General features: G+C 40.0%; 1 protein-coding gene across 1 annotated transcript; it reads left to right on the top strand.

Moving 5' to 3' along the window:
• Nucleotides 1-3,881: 3,881 nt before the first annotated feature.
• Nucleotides 3,882-7,070, top strand: RXFP3 (relaxin family peptide receptor 3). The gene has a single exon (XM_026666295.2). It carries the CDS (start codon nucleotides 4,674-4,676, stop codon nucleotides 6,045-6,047), a length of 1,374 nt encoding a protein of 457 aa, XP_026522080.2. The 5' UTR covers nucleotides 3,882-4,673; the 3' UTR covers nucleotides 6,048-7,070.
• The last annotated feature ends 8,036 nt before the right edge of the window (nucleotides 7,071-15,106 follow it).

The raw sequence follows: 15,106 nt of genomic DNA, 5'->3' as shown, positions 1-15,106 counted from the left end.
AGCCCATGGTTGGGTCTTTCTATGTCTCCTGTGATAGTTAAATTTTTGTACTCTCTAGAGACGTGCATCATCTTTTTATCCACTCAGATTCTTTCAGATTTAACTTCACTAGATGATCATTGTCAAGTGACAAAATCTTGCCTGCTAGATCAGGTAGGGGAGGGAATCCTTAAACTTTGCCTTGAAAGATATAGTCTTGCTTCCAGGCTATAACTGAGTATAGCAAATTTTCTGGAAAGAGCCTGACAAGGATTTTTGAAAGTTTAAGTAATGTTAAGCAAAGCTTTCTTCATACTTTCAAGCCTGTAACAATGAACTGCTATTACAATAAAACATTTCAATATTTTCCGCTTGCAGAAATGTGATAATCTTTAATAATGTTATAACAAATGCAACAGCAGGTTGTGATAAGGATATTTATTCTTATAGTTTATATACAGTATTATTACTTTCCTTAGTTCCTCTGTAACTCCTGTGACCTCTAGGGGCCAATGCTAGAACAACACCCAGAATTTCCAAATGAAGATTAAATTCCAAAATCTACCTCATGAAAAGACTTTCGGCTCAATAATTTTGGCATTCACCCCTTTAACTCCCTGGATGTTCTCTAAGAGATCCATAACTTCTGAACACTGAAGAGTATTGCTCTAATGATATAAATTATTTTAGGATTGTAGTAATATGTTTATAAAAAGAATCCTCAAACAAGGGATAAATAAAGGTCTATCATCTGGTAAAAATTTAAAAATAAAATAAGTAATAAATAAAACCAATAAATAAATTACAAAGAAAACAAAAACAAACAAACAAACAAAAACTGAAATGGACTGCTGGGTCTTTTTCTGCTGTCAGTTTTCTATGTTTCTAAGAGCTTTGACTATTCCACATTCTGTTGTTTAGATGGTCTGTTTAGAGCACTTGTTCTCCAGCATGTTAAAAAGAAATCATATTCTGAAAAGTTGGGGGGGGAGAGAGAGAGAACCTGAGAGAGAGAATGAGAGACAGAGAGAGAAAGAGAAAGAGGGAGGGAGGGAGGGAGGAAGGGAGGGAGGGAGGGAGGGAGGGAGGGAGAATCTGAGAGAGAGAACCTGAGAATTTTTAGAAATCTTTCAAAAGTTGATGAATTTTAGAAGACTCTTATCTCAGTTTGCCTGATCCCAGAAAAGCCAACCAGGACAGGATCTGATTAGAACTCGAGTGGAAAACCATAACATCCCAGATTAGTAGTTGGACTAAGAAGACAAACAAGCATCATAGAAGGCAATGGCAAACCCACTTCTGTATTGTCAATATGAGTGTGCTTGTGAAATGTCCAGTGAGTATTTGATCCTAACTCAAGAGAAAGTTTACCTTCACTGAACCAATCAATATTTATTTCATCCATATTAATTCTGTGTATACCCAGGGAACTAACTCAAGAAGTTGGCTCAATTTATTCAACTGTAGTTAATTAGGGTAAAATAGTATGGCATTTTGAATAACATCCCAAGGGCCCTAGGACTTATTTATTTTCATCACTTCTAACCTTTAAAGAGACACTCAGTCCCCAATTTTTGTATCAACAGTGAGTGAAACTGAGACAGGATAACTCTGGATCCAAAACATTTCAATTCCAATACCTCCTCCTGGATCCTTTAAGTAATCTCTGCCAAAGGAATATTTATTCCAACCAACATTAATAATCTATTCAATTCTTTTAAATTCTGGTAATCAGAGGAAGAAATGGAGGATCCAGAAATGCAAAGAATTATCTATTTTCCCTCTTCTATTCTTCCCAGTTTCAGTGGAAGTTGCTGGCTTTGGGAAATGTTCTAAAATATACTCTACGATGGCCTTGGTATTAACCTATAAAAATATTTCTAACTTATTTTCCAATTATACTTGACCAAGATAATTTAGACCACTGATTTGGCTTCAGTTAAAAAAATTCAATATCCAACAAATACTAAAGCTAAATACAGTAACCTCAATAAAACTAAAGCAAAGAATAATCATATCAAAATTACATAGATAAAGAGAGAAGGGGGGAGGGAGAGAGAGATTGGAGGGAGGGGCTTTAATTAAGTTGTATTACTACAAGAAAAAAATATTTGAAATTTATTTTTATTAAGGTACATTATTTATACAAGTTTTAAAAAATTTGCAAAAAGACATGGGTTGGGTGGATCATTGTTAAAACAATGATGGTGCCAGGCATATCATATTTAAAAAAGCATTATAGAAGTACAGGCTACCACAGGAAATATCTCCTCTAATACCATTTGATTTAATTCTTATGTCAATCTCTGCCTTAGATTCTAAAAGAATAAGAAAACTGATACACAGAAATAGACTGTGGCCCAGGATATGTAGAGCTTTAGCTATCAGTACTGACTGGCATCTGGGAACTAGTGCATATCTGTTAACCTTCTAAATCTACATACTTTAAAACCTTCTTAGAGCAGCTTTCATAATAAATCCTTCACTGTATTCCAGCAGTATGGAACATAAGAATGCTCAATGTTAGTGCATTTCTTCGTGCTACCCAGGCTGTGGAATAATTTAGAGTACAAAGTTGTGATAGAAATTGTCTCCAATTGCAGTTATGTAGTTGGCATTGCCATAGTGTCCATAGTGTCCTGCTTTTCACATAAATCTAAGCCACATACCTCCATTTACATATTACAGTGCACAACAGGTTAAGCCCAAACTAAACAAATTACATAATGATTGAGTGCAACGCATGATTCAGTTTGCATTGGCTGGCTATTTTAAGAATTAGAAATGGATTGATTCTGAGAACTGGGTTGAGTTTACGTTACAATGCAAAGCCAGAATGTGGTTTGGTTAGTTTGGACTGAATCTGTTGCATGTACCCAAAAAATATATATGTATGTGCTGATTGCATTCCGTCCACAGACCCATAGGCTGGATAAGCCTCATTTAGCTTCTAAAAATGCATGTTATGATTGCACTGACTTTTGAAACATATCCTACTGAATTCAGTGGGGCTTCCTTTTGAACTAACTTATATAAGATTACATTGCAAGACACTGAACAGAATAACTTGCTCTGAATTATGTTGGTAACCCAAATGGGTAGATGTGGAGTAGGTAGTTGCATTTTCCTCATTCTCTGATTTTGTTTCACCTAAAATATTTGAAGTTTGCACAATTTTTTTGCATATTGGTTGGTCCTAATAAATATTTTATTCACAAGTTTGCACATTGGTTGGTCATAATAAATATTTTATTAATCAGTGGTTTGTAGGTTTATTTTTCCATTTTCCTTTTAAAAGAGAATATAATAGCAGAAAGCCAAATTTATTTTTATTTATTTTTATTTTTTATTTTATTTGTTTGTCAAACATGTACAAGATAACAAGTGTAGGTATGAACATAAACAAGAACAAAGGAAGTTAATACAGATAAATGGGGACAGTAAAACAGGGATGGTAGGCACGCTGGTGCACTTATATGGAGCTCTTAGGGATGGGGTGAAGTCCACGGTAGACAGTTTGAGATTGAAGCTGTGAGGGTTTGAGGCTGTAACAACGGAGTCGGGCAGGGCATCACCATTCAGTTGCTAAAGTCATATTTTCAAGTCAATTTCCCAAATAAGCAAAACTTTATAATAAATAAAATCAAAAATGGCTTGTTTGTCTAAATTCTTCTTTTTCCACTTGGCACATTAAAAAAAAAAATCCCATCACCATCACTCCCACTATCCATTAAAAATAAATAAATCTCGCCACTACCACAGCCCACCAAGTTAAAGCATATTCGTGTCCTTTCTTGAAAAACAACTTCGTGATGGATTTATAAATTTAAAAAGCACATTAAGCGTACATATGAAATGGGGAGAGCAGTCACGGGATAAAAGCAAGAGAATCGCAAAACAAAAAACGAAAAAAACCCGAAACAGTTCAAAAGAATTTTACCCAATTAAGAGACGGTGGAGCCTTTGGAAGTTTAGATGTAAACAGATACCTATCTCGGCGGCAGGTAATTTGGTTGCGAAAGGAAAAAGCGGGGAAAGGAGGGGGCCGCGGGCGTTGCAGCACCTTGGAGAGCGCCAAGGAGCGCGTTGTTGCGCGCGCACCTTAAAAAGCAGCCCGGCGGAGTCAGATAACGCAGTAGAACCGTCTGCACCGAAGCGGGACGGGAGGCAGGATTGGTCTTGAGCCACAGTTGCAGGTTGGACGGAAGGGTCAAGAAACGCTGCTGCTTGGGAGAGCCGCGCTCAACTTCAACCTGGCTTAGAGTTAGCTGCACGCACGGGCTGAGTAGCCGGCAAGTAGACGTCTGGGAGGCTCCGCTGCTACATCTGCCCCAAAACAGTGAGTGACTTTCCTTGGAGCTCCCCCGAAGTCTGTGGTTCCCCCGCCTTTGGATCTTTCTGGTCTTTCGCATCCGGCGGCTTGCGCGGTCCCCTCTCCCTCGAGAAGATCAGCTGTGAGCTTCCTCGCGCTGCTACCTCTCCAAACCTTTTCTTCCCCAATTCCCTGCCAACGATTTCGCAGCCTAGGTAGCCTCTCCAGACGTTGGACGAAGGGAGTCCTTCCTTTGACTGGCGACTTCTGGAAATAGATACTCTTTTTGTTCTTCTTCTTCTTGTTGTTGTTGTTGTTGTCTCGCAGTGGAAGCTTGTTATGTGGAGCTGAGAGGACACAAACATTTCCCCTCTGCCATGGGATGGATGCCCTGTGTGAATACAGCTACTGCTCGCTGGCCGCTGGCATAAAGGAAGCAGAAGCGGGAGAACTCAACCCTTTTCCCAGCCGGCTGGAAGAGAGGCTGTTAAGCAACGGCACCAACGAGTCCCTACAGGAGTTCTGGAGGAGCTTCCTCAACCGAGAGAGAGCAGATGGGCTACAGGGAGGCAGCTCCATCCTCCTACGGATCTTCATCTCCATCATCTACTCTGTGGTGTGCGCCCTTGGTCTGGTGGGCAATGTGCTGGTGCTCTACCTGATGAAAAGCAAATGGAAAAAGTCTTCCATCAATCTCTTTGTGACCTGTTTGGCAGTGACTGATTTCCAATTTGTCCTGACTTTGCCCTTCTGGGCCGTGGAGAATGCTCTGGATTTCACTTGGCTCTTTGGCAAAGCCATGTGCAAGATGCTTTCCTATGTGACCGCCATGAACATGTACGCCAGTGTCTTCTTCCTCACTGCCATGAGCATTGCCCGCTACCACGCGGTGGCCTCTGCCCTGAAAAGTAGGAGGCAAGGAGGGCTCTTGGATGGCTGCTCTTCAGCTAAATGGTTGTGTGCCCTCATTTGGATCCTAGCCATTCTCGCTTCTCTGCCCAACGGCATCTTCTCCACCACCTCCACTATCTTCGGTGAGGAACTCTGTCTGGTCAAGATACCCGATAGCCAAGGTAACAATACTCCATTCTGGTTGGGGCTCTACCATGCCCAGAAGGTCCTGCTGGGCTTTCTATTGCCTTTGACCATCATCACCCTTTGCTACCTTTTGCTGGTACGCTTCATCAGTGACAGGCATGTGGGAGCCGGTTCCTGTGGGCCAAGCACTAAGCGCCGATCCAAGGTGACCAAGTCAGTGACCATCGTGGTACTGTCCTTCTTCCTTTGCTGGCTGCCCAACCAGGCACTCACCACCTGGGGGGTCCTCATCAAGTTAAACCTTCTGCACTTCAGCCATGCTTACTTTCTCTCTCAGGCATACCTCTTCCCCATCACTGTCTGCCTGGCCCATTCCAACAGCTGCCTCAATCCCATCTTCTACTGCCTCATGCGCAGGGAATTCCGTAAAGCCCTCAAGAAGCTGCTGTGGAGGATTGCTTCACCCTCCACCACCACCATGCGCCCATTCACCGCTACCACCAAGCCCGAGCAGGAAGAGCAGGCACTGAAGAACCTAATGACCATTCAACCCACAAGCAGTTCTGCTCCTCCTCTTCCTCCTCCTCCTCCTCCTCCTCCTCCTCCTGCTAGACCAGGAGATGTTCCTGATGCCGTCTGCTATCCTCCTGGGGTGGTGACGTACAGTAGCTGCTCTAATATCTTTCCGTCCATCGCCTCCACTGAGCTGCGATGTTGAGTCTGAGGGACTGGCACCGAGAAAGAAAGAAAGAAATCGCTTGCTATTTCCTGAATCAGTCGATGTGGTTTTCTGTATTGGAGCATTCCCGGAACTGCCTCATTGTGGGATGGAGGGAGTAGGTCCAAGTCTAAAGAGCCATGCTTCTTTACAGTAACAGAGTTGGAAGGGACCTTGGAGGTCATCAAGTCCAACCCCCTCCTTATGCAGGAGAACTGTATTATTTCTGACAAATGGCTGTCCACTCTCCTCTTAAAAGGCTTCAGTGGTGGGACTTGGCACAGGATTAGGGTGCTGATCACTAACCTCTCCATTCCAAGCCTTGGAAGTTTCTGGAATTTGTTCAACTGCTGATCTGCCTCCCCAGCCAACAAGTAACACAAAAATAGGGATAAGTTTCCATAATTTTTTTTTTTTAAATTCTGGCAGTCTATGAAGTTGAATGCACCAAATGTTTATGACAATTCCCATTCCAGAGATGGGATGTTTTGGTTTTTCCTCTTGGATCATGCCCATCCAAACTTAAACATAAATCATATGGAACAGAAAGTGTTTTGTAGCATCTTGGATGGTTGGGTGTTTATCAGCATGGAAGGAAATGAAGAAGGTTTATTCTAGCACTCAGGGAAGCAATGTGGGAGCGAGGGGAAATTTATGGGACGACTTCACTTGGAATGCCAACTGCTGCAACATATAATAAAGGCGGGGAAAGTGCAGACAAGAGTGACCGGAATGATCAAAGCCTGAAGGAACTTCAACAAGAAGAAAGCTTGCATTGTTTGCAATTCTTTAGATTTGGGGGGAGGGCTGTGAAACTAAGCAGGGAAGGGAAGAAGTGAGTAGGGAGAAAGTCAGGATTCTAGACAACGACAAAGGATGGTGGGAGAGCCAGGCTAGACAAAATAAGTATCTAGATAGTGGCATTGATACCGTGATGGCCATGACCTTCAACAATTTATCCGTGAAGGGTGAAGTTAAGCATGATGAGTCCACAGTACCTTCAGAAGCAATGTTTCCGAATACAACAAGGTGCTCAGAAACACGCTTGTTGTCATAGCCTGCTTATGAGCTTTCCATAGGCATCTGGCTTGCCATTCAAGTGACTGAATAGTAACTGAATCAACGTTCAGTTGATTCAGATTAGATGAGCTTTTATATAAATAACAGATAAATAACAGATAACAGATATTCAGAGTTGGAAGGGACCTTGTAGGTCACCTAGTCCAACCCCCTGCCCAAGCAGGAGATCCTACACCATTTCTGACAAATGGCAGCCCAATCTCTTCTTTTGATCCAATCCAGCAGGAAGGCTCTTTTTATGGGTTTATGAATACAGTAGTAGGCTGTGAAATTGAGTCTTTTAAGGACGAGGTTTTTTTAGATTAGTCCAGATAAAATAATATTTGCATTTCCAGTTATGGTGTTCACCCTGCTCATTGAATTAGGAAAGATTTCTCCACCAGACTCTGTTTCCCTTCCTAGTAAGAAAAATGAAAGGCTAAGCTGAATGGACTGGAAATTCATTTATCCCGGTTAGAGGGGATAATCCGTAAATAGGGAAAAAAAAGTATGTTTATTGTTGATCCTCATTCAAACAATTCCATCTTCATAGGATAGAACACAGGGTTTTAAGACGAACTATATTCAGATATTGTGTATTAGGACTAAGCTCTTTTTAGTTTCTTCAAAGTATAGAAGAAGAGAGGAAGGGCTGGAGGAGTGAGAGAACAAAAGAGGGAGAAAGCAGCTCTTGTAAATTTGTTCCACTCTTGAATCTAAGATTGAAAGCAGGAGAAATTGTCCTTGTAACTTGCAAGGATGTTATTGTTCTGCCAATGGACTGCCTGTCCATCATTTACCTTGAAAAGATTTCTTTGTAAAACTGTGGGGGGAAATGGACTGGACTTCAAAAGACTGATAAAAGTCAAAGGCAGATGGTGAAAGAGGCTTCGAAGGAAAATCCCAAGAACTGGCATTAACAAACTGTACCTGACAAGCATGGATTTAAGGCCATCAAGGACGGGTGGGATGCAAATATTTTTACTACCGGTTCTGTGGGCGTGGCTAGGTGGGAGTGGCTAGGTGGGCATGGCCATGTGACTGGGTGGGTGTGGCTTCTTCTTTCTTTTTTTTTCTTTTTTTGTGCAGCACCCTCCCCCCTCCATTTTTTGGTCTCCTGGGCCTCAGGGAAACCTCCTGGGGGGGGCACTTTCGCTCCCAGGAGGTTTTCCTGAGGCCCAGTAAGGCAAAAAACGTAGTGCAACCCCCATGCTCCATTTTTTGGCCTCCTGGGCCAAGCAGTAATTCAACGAGGGGGATCTCGGCACAGCTGATCATCAGGAGGGGAAAAAAAATATTGGTTCAGGTGAACTGGTAGCTATATTTTTTTACTACCAGTCCGCCCGAACTGAGCCGAACCGGTAGAATCCCATCACTGGTCAAGGACCCTCTTGCTAGTTCAGGCTGATGTCTATTCTGTTTAGATAGATGACACTTTTGTTTGCTCCTAGCACGATTAGAAATATGGAAGATGGAAGTGCTGTATAGTTGCTACAGTTCTGAGTGTTGGCAGAACTATCTGGATGTGAGTTAAAGAAATTCAAAATATGCCCTTCATCATAATTTATCTATCTAGAACAGGGGTCCCCAAACTTGGCAACTTTAAGACCTGTGGACTTCAACTCCCATAATTCTCCAGCCAGCACCTCTGATCTAGAAAGATGTTCCTTCCTGGTTTCAATTCCAGATTATGATCTTTAAAGCTCCATTCCCCATTAAGCATCAATTGGAATGACATCAATTGTACTTGCAGCTGGCAATACTTATACCTTTGAGCAAATAACTCCTATCAATTGGAGGACTGGCTTAATGATTAAGGATGGGACATAATTGATTGAAGAAAGGAAGCTTTACAGTATATTTTCCATATCAAGGCTGTCTCATTCCATGTGAACTATTAAATCTCTGTGTCCATATCAAGCATGGTCATGTTTTTACAAAACAAGGCGATTCCGTGGCTGGAAAGGGTCTGAAGGCTGAAAGAAGCAATTATGCAATTTACTGGAAAGAAGCAAAACCATGTGTTCATTTTGTATATATATAGCTGGTAATTTCAAGTATTTTTGTCATTCTTATGAATAGGGGTGCCAAGTTGAACTAGACAGGACAAAGTTAGTTATTCTGATATGAATGCAGAAACACAAGCCTTTTTCTTCCTGCTTGGAGCATACAAAATACAGACAATGATGAATCCTACCCTGTAATACTTCATGCATTTGCAACACACAGTTGTAATCACAAGGAAGGGTAATTTCCCTTTTTCCACTGCAGTCATATTGAATCTGAATTGCTCTAATTTTGATACTTAAAAAAAGTAATCTGGAGAAGCTTCTCAGCCATCTGCAAATGGCACCACATAGGTCAAGGTTAAAGCTGATGTCCTATCAGCAAACATATCAGGGACATGGTGGCTCAGTAGCTAAGATGCTGAGCTCGTTGATCAGAAAGGTCAGCAGTTCGGTGGTTTGAATCCCTAGCGCCGCGTAACGGATTGAGCTCCCGTTACTTGTCCCAGCTTCTGCCAACCTAGCAGTTCGAAAGCATGTAAAAATGCAAGTAGAAAAATAGGGACCAATTTGGTGGGAAGGTAACAACATTCCGTGTGCCTTTTGTGTTTAGTTATGCCGGTCACATGACCACAGAGATGTCTTCGGACAGTGCTGGCTCTTCAGAGCTGGAAACAACTGGCACGTTTGTGCGAGGGGAACCTTTACAGCAAACATTCTAGTCTTTGGTCATGAACTAATAAACCCATTCATAGAAACATGGGAAGTCCTGGGGTTTTACTGAAAGGACCTTTTCTGTGTCACCAATCCATAGGCATTGTCCTCCTTTCCTGTGAAGGTCACCCCCAATTTCTGGAGGGGTTGGGGAAAATGATGGAAAACCATCAAGAAGACACTGTAGACATAGGCCTCCATAAAATTCAATGAGTGAGACAGATGATTACATGATGAATTCATAACATGAGCAATAGAAAGTTACAATGTCAAGAGACCCAGAGTGATGATGTGCTGGTTGAGATGTTGGGCTACGACCATAGAAATCCAAATTCAAGTCCACTCTCAACCTAAGAAGCTTATTGGGTGAATTTGTTCGAACCTCTCAACCCACTTTATCTCATGGAGTAGTTGAGCAGGTGTTCAACCTATATAATTTGCTTTCAGATGGGAGAACATCTAAGTTTGTCAACAATGGAGGCTGAATTCTCATGTTTGTCTTTATTATGTACAGATTTAGTTTTGTATAAGCAATTATTGATTGATATGGGAATTGACGTAACAGATCCTATTGTTATTTTCGAAGATAACCAATCAGCAATACAGATGGCTTCAAACATTGCTGTTAAAACAAGAACGAAACACACAGATTTAAGATATTTAAATGTGAGACAATGTGTGCAAAGTAAAATGATTAAGCTAGAATACTGTATGTCAGAAAACAATATAGCAGATCATTTTACAAAGGCCCAAGGCTCTATAAAGCATAAGGTGTGCTGTGAAGATTATGGACTTAGAATGTAAGGTTGTATATGTTGTCTTACCCAAAAGGGGAGACTGTTAGGAATATAAGTCACCTAACAGGTATTTGGGTTAGAAATATATAAACCAGGATAAACATTTTAAAACTGTATCTTTAAGAAAATGCAAAACTGTAATTAGGTGTTGTTTCTCTAACGGACATAAGATGGAGCCAGAAACCTGGGTTGTTTAGTCTGAGTCTCAGAAGAGAGTGTGAATGTATCTCTGTTTCCTTCTGTTGGAAAATATTGCCATTCCTCCATTTCTTCTAATTGACTGGTATTACTGGATTTAATGTAAGTCTGATACTGAACTGTTTTTTGACACTGGACTTTGATATTTGGATTGAAAAACTGACTGATTTACCTGTGAATGAGTTTGGATTGCTTATTTTGGACTTTGCTTAAAGCTTTCTTGAAGTAAAAACCTACATTTACTGTACAGTGTATCTGTGTACTGTGTGTGTGTTATTCAAACACTTCTCTCAAATACGTCTTCCTGTATGCGCTCATTCTCCTAACAGGGAATTACTTCAACAAGAATCTCCTTTCAAAGGTCCCTGCAAGGAATCAGTTTCTACTCCTGCCCTGCTACTCAGGGAAATGGGGAAAGGGTGTGTATAATTGTACAATGTTTCCATGATGCAACCTCCAACTATGATTTATTTTGACATGGAAGGGTGATTGAGACATTCAGGCAAACATTTTCTACAGGATGTGAACCAAAGACACTTCAGAATTTAGAATAACGGAAGAGTTGGAAGGAACCTTGAAGGTCTTCTAGTCCGACCTCCTGCTCAGGCAGGAAATCCTATACCATTTCAGAGAAAAGATCGTCCAATCTCTTCTTAAAAACTTCCATTGTTGGAGAATTCACATCTTCTGGAGGCAAATTATTCGACTGATTAATTGTTCTAACTGTCAGGAAATTTCTCCTTAGTTCTAAGTTGCTTCTCTCCTTGATTAGTTTCCTTCCGTTGCTTCTTGTCCTGCCCTCAGGCGCTTTGGAGAATAGCTTGACTCCCTCTTCTTTGGGGCAGCCCCTGAGATATTGGAACACTGCTATCATGTATCCCCTAGTCCTTGTTTTCATTAAACTCGACATACCCAACTCCAGCAACTGTTCTTTATAAGTTTTAACTTTAACACAGTGTATCTCAACATTGCGAACTCTAAGATGTGTGGACCTCAACTCCCAGAATTCCCCAATCAGCATCCTGGTGGGGAAATTCTGGCAATTGGTCTACACGTCTTAAACTTTATAAGATAGAGAAATACTTCCTTGGGTTTAGCCTTTTAGTTATATTCTGAAGAGGATCTCCCTTTGTTGTTGATTTAAGTAAACTTGCAAAAGCCTTTGTTAGTCGAATTAGCAAAAGCAAAACTTACAGTAGGCCTGCTTAGCACCTTTTAAAGCAGTAAGGAATTAGAGGTCTTAAGATAATTAAGTCTATAGTTGAACATTAGCTGATAATTAGGACTGCAGAAAAAAACAATTATTACCAACCTGCCTTCAGTCAAGGACCTGTATACTGCACGAGTCAAAAAGAGGGCAGTGAAAATATTTACAGACCTCTCACATCTCGGACATAAACTGTTTCCACTCCTTCCCTCAAAACGATGCTATAGAGCACTGCACACCAGAACAACTAGACACAAGAACAGTTTTTCCCCGAACGCCATCACTCTGCTAAACAAATAATTCCTTCAACACAACTATTTACAAAGTCTGCACTACTATTATTATTAACCTTCTCATCACTCCTAAATCGCCCATATCCTCCTACTTGTGACTGTATGACTGTAACTTTGTCTCTTGTATCCTTATGATTTTTATTGACTGTTTCCTAGTATTATTTGTTTGATTATTGTACCCTATGACTATTATTAAGTATTGTACCTTATGACTCTTGACAAATGTATCTTTTCTTTTATGTACACTGAGAGCATTTGCACCTTGTGTGTCCAATCACACTTGGCCAATAAAGAATTCTATTCTATTCTGTTCTATTCTATTCTGTTCTATTCTATTCTATTCTATTCTATTCTATTCTATTCTATTCTATTCTATTCTATTCTATTCTATTCTATTCTATTCTATTCTATTCTTATTCTATTCCTATTCCTATTCTATTCTATTTCTATTCTATTCTATTCTATTCTATTCTATTCTATTCTATTCCTATTCCTATTCCTATTCTATTCTATTCTATTCTATTCTATTCTATTCTATTCTATTCTATTCTATTCTATTCTATTCCTATTCTATTCTATTCTATTCTATTCTATTCCTATTCCTATTCCTATTCCTATTCCTATTCTATTCTATTCTATTCCTATTCCTATTCTATTCCTATTCTATTCTATTCTATTCTGTTCTGTTCTATTCTGTTCTGTTCTGTCCTATCCTATTCCTATTCTATTCTATTCTATTCCTATTCCTATTCCTATTCCTATTCTATTCTATTCCTATTCTATTCTATTCCTATTCCTATTCCTATTCCTATTCCTATTCTATTCTATTCTATTCTATTCTATTCTATTCCTATTCCTATTCCTGTTCTGTTCTATTCTATTCTATTCTATTCTATTCTATTCTATTCTATTCCATTCCATTCCATTCCATTCCATTCTATTCTATTCCTATTCCTATTCCTATTCTATTCTATTCTATTCTATTCTATTCTATTCTATTCTATTCTATTCTATTCTATTCTATTCTATTCTATTCTATTCTATTCCTATTCTATTCTATTCCATTCCTATTCCTATTCCTATTCCTATTCCTTTCTGTTCTGTTCTGTTCTGTTCTGTTCTCTTCTGTTCTGTTCTGTTCTATTCTATTCTATTCCTATTCTATTCTATTCCATTCCTATTCCTATTCCTATTCATATTCCTATTCCTTTCTGTTCTGTTCTGTTCTGTTCTGTTCTGTTCTGTTCTGTTCTGTTCTGTTCTGTTCTATTCCATTCCATTCCATTCCATTCTGACATTTTACAGCATCACTTTCAGAGCAAGTAGCTGGCAGCCACAGGCCAGCGCAAGCTGAGCTTGGAACTCTAAACTTTGTCAAGCCTCATTAGCACTTGGAGGGGAGGCCATCGGGAAATGCCAAGGTCATGGACCTGTCCCAGGAGTTAAATCGGTTCTGTATCACTGCCAAGAAAATTACATGGAGGCATCCACAAAGCTGCCTGCAGTTGGGTTTGACTTGAAGAAGCCTTGCGCACAACATTGAAATGGTGTGTACTGGTAGGATTGAAAATGAAACAGAGACACTGAAAGGGAAGAAGGGAAAGTACAACTTACAAGTCCTCAACTTACAAAAGTTCATTTAGTGACCATTTGAAGTTACAGTGGCACTTCTAAAAGTGATTTATGACTGTTTTTCACACAACCATGGCAGCATCCCTGTGGTAATGTGATCAAAATTCAGGTGCTTGGTAACTGGCTCATATTTATGATGATTGCAGTGTCCTGGGACAGAGGTGGACTGCGCTTTTGTTGACAAGGGGTTCACTGGTTGTGAGCATGTGCTTTAAACCAAAACCAAACAAAAGGATCAGAATGTGATACCACCATCATGATATACATACATGCATAAAATTAAGTGTTACTATGGCTAAGAATTAAAATACTTACTGTAGTTGTAGAAAGAGGAGAAAGGTAAACCTCTGAATTACAGAACAGCGAATAAATATACAGAGTTGCAGTAATAATGCTTGTTAGAATTCTCTAGGATTTTCTGTTGTGCCTTTCTCAAAAGCATTCCTTTAAGACCACATTTGGAGACATAAAATCAATTCTGGAAATATTACATTCAAATAAAATTCCAGCACGATTGAAGAAATTATAAAAGAATTCCAGCCACATTTGTTTTCCTCCTTCAGATATGGCTTCCCTGTGCTGAATCAGCGATATATATAAAAGAAAGTGTGAATTTCTGTATACACACAAATGATCATAACAATGTATTATATTACCCAATTTCCAAACTCAATTTCCTCTTTAAGAACTTCATGACGGATAACTTCCATAAATAAATGTCTGTATTAGCACATGCTGATACCTTATTCTGGGTATCACAACCCATCCATAATTGACCCTTCCAATTTCTATGGTTTAATATCTAATGATTCCAAAAGATTTGTGTATCGTGGTTTGATTCCGGAAGCTATTTCTCATATTGTTAAACAAAGGCATCAATCCAGGTCCATTTAACACACACAAATCCTAAACAAAACCTTATTTGTAGGGGTTGAAAGGCCTGCGAATAGATCAGTGGTGGGATTCAAGATTTTTTACTACTGGTTCTGTAGACGTGGCTTGGTGGGCGTGGCTTGGTGGGCATGGCAGGAAAAGGATACTGTAAAATCTCCATTCCCTTCCCACTCCTGGGTGAAGGTTACTGCAAAATCCCATTCCCTCCCCACCCCACTAACCTGCTTTCCAGCTCCGTTCTCCTGTGCAGGGCAACCAA

Source organism: Notechis scutatus, chromosome 2 (assembly GCF_049901735.1).
Source record: "Notechis scutatus isolate UNSWTSFEM ecotype Mainland chromosome 2, rNotScu1.2, whole genome shotgun sequence".
NCBI lineage: Eukaryota > Metazoa > Chordata > Lepidosauria > Squamata > Elapidae > Notechis > Notechis scutatus.
This window is presented reverse-complemented; position numbering and strand designations above follow the sequence as displayed.

Coding starts and splice junctions, on each gene's coding strand:
- RXFP3 (XM_026666295.2), top strand. CDS start 4,674: ATGGATGCCCTGTGTGAATACAGCTACTGCTCGCTGGCCGCTGGCATA.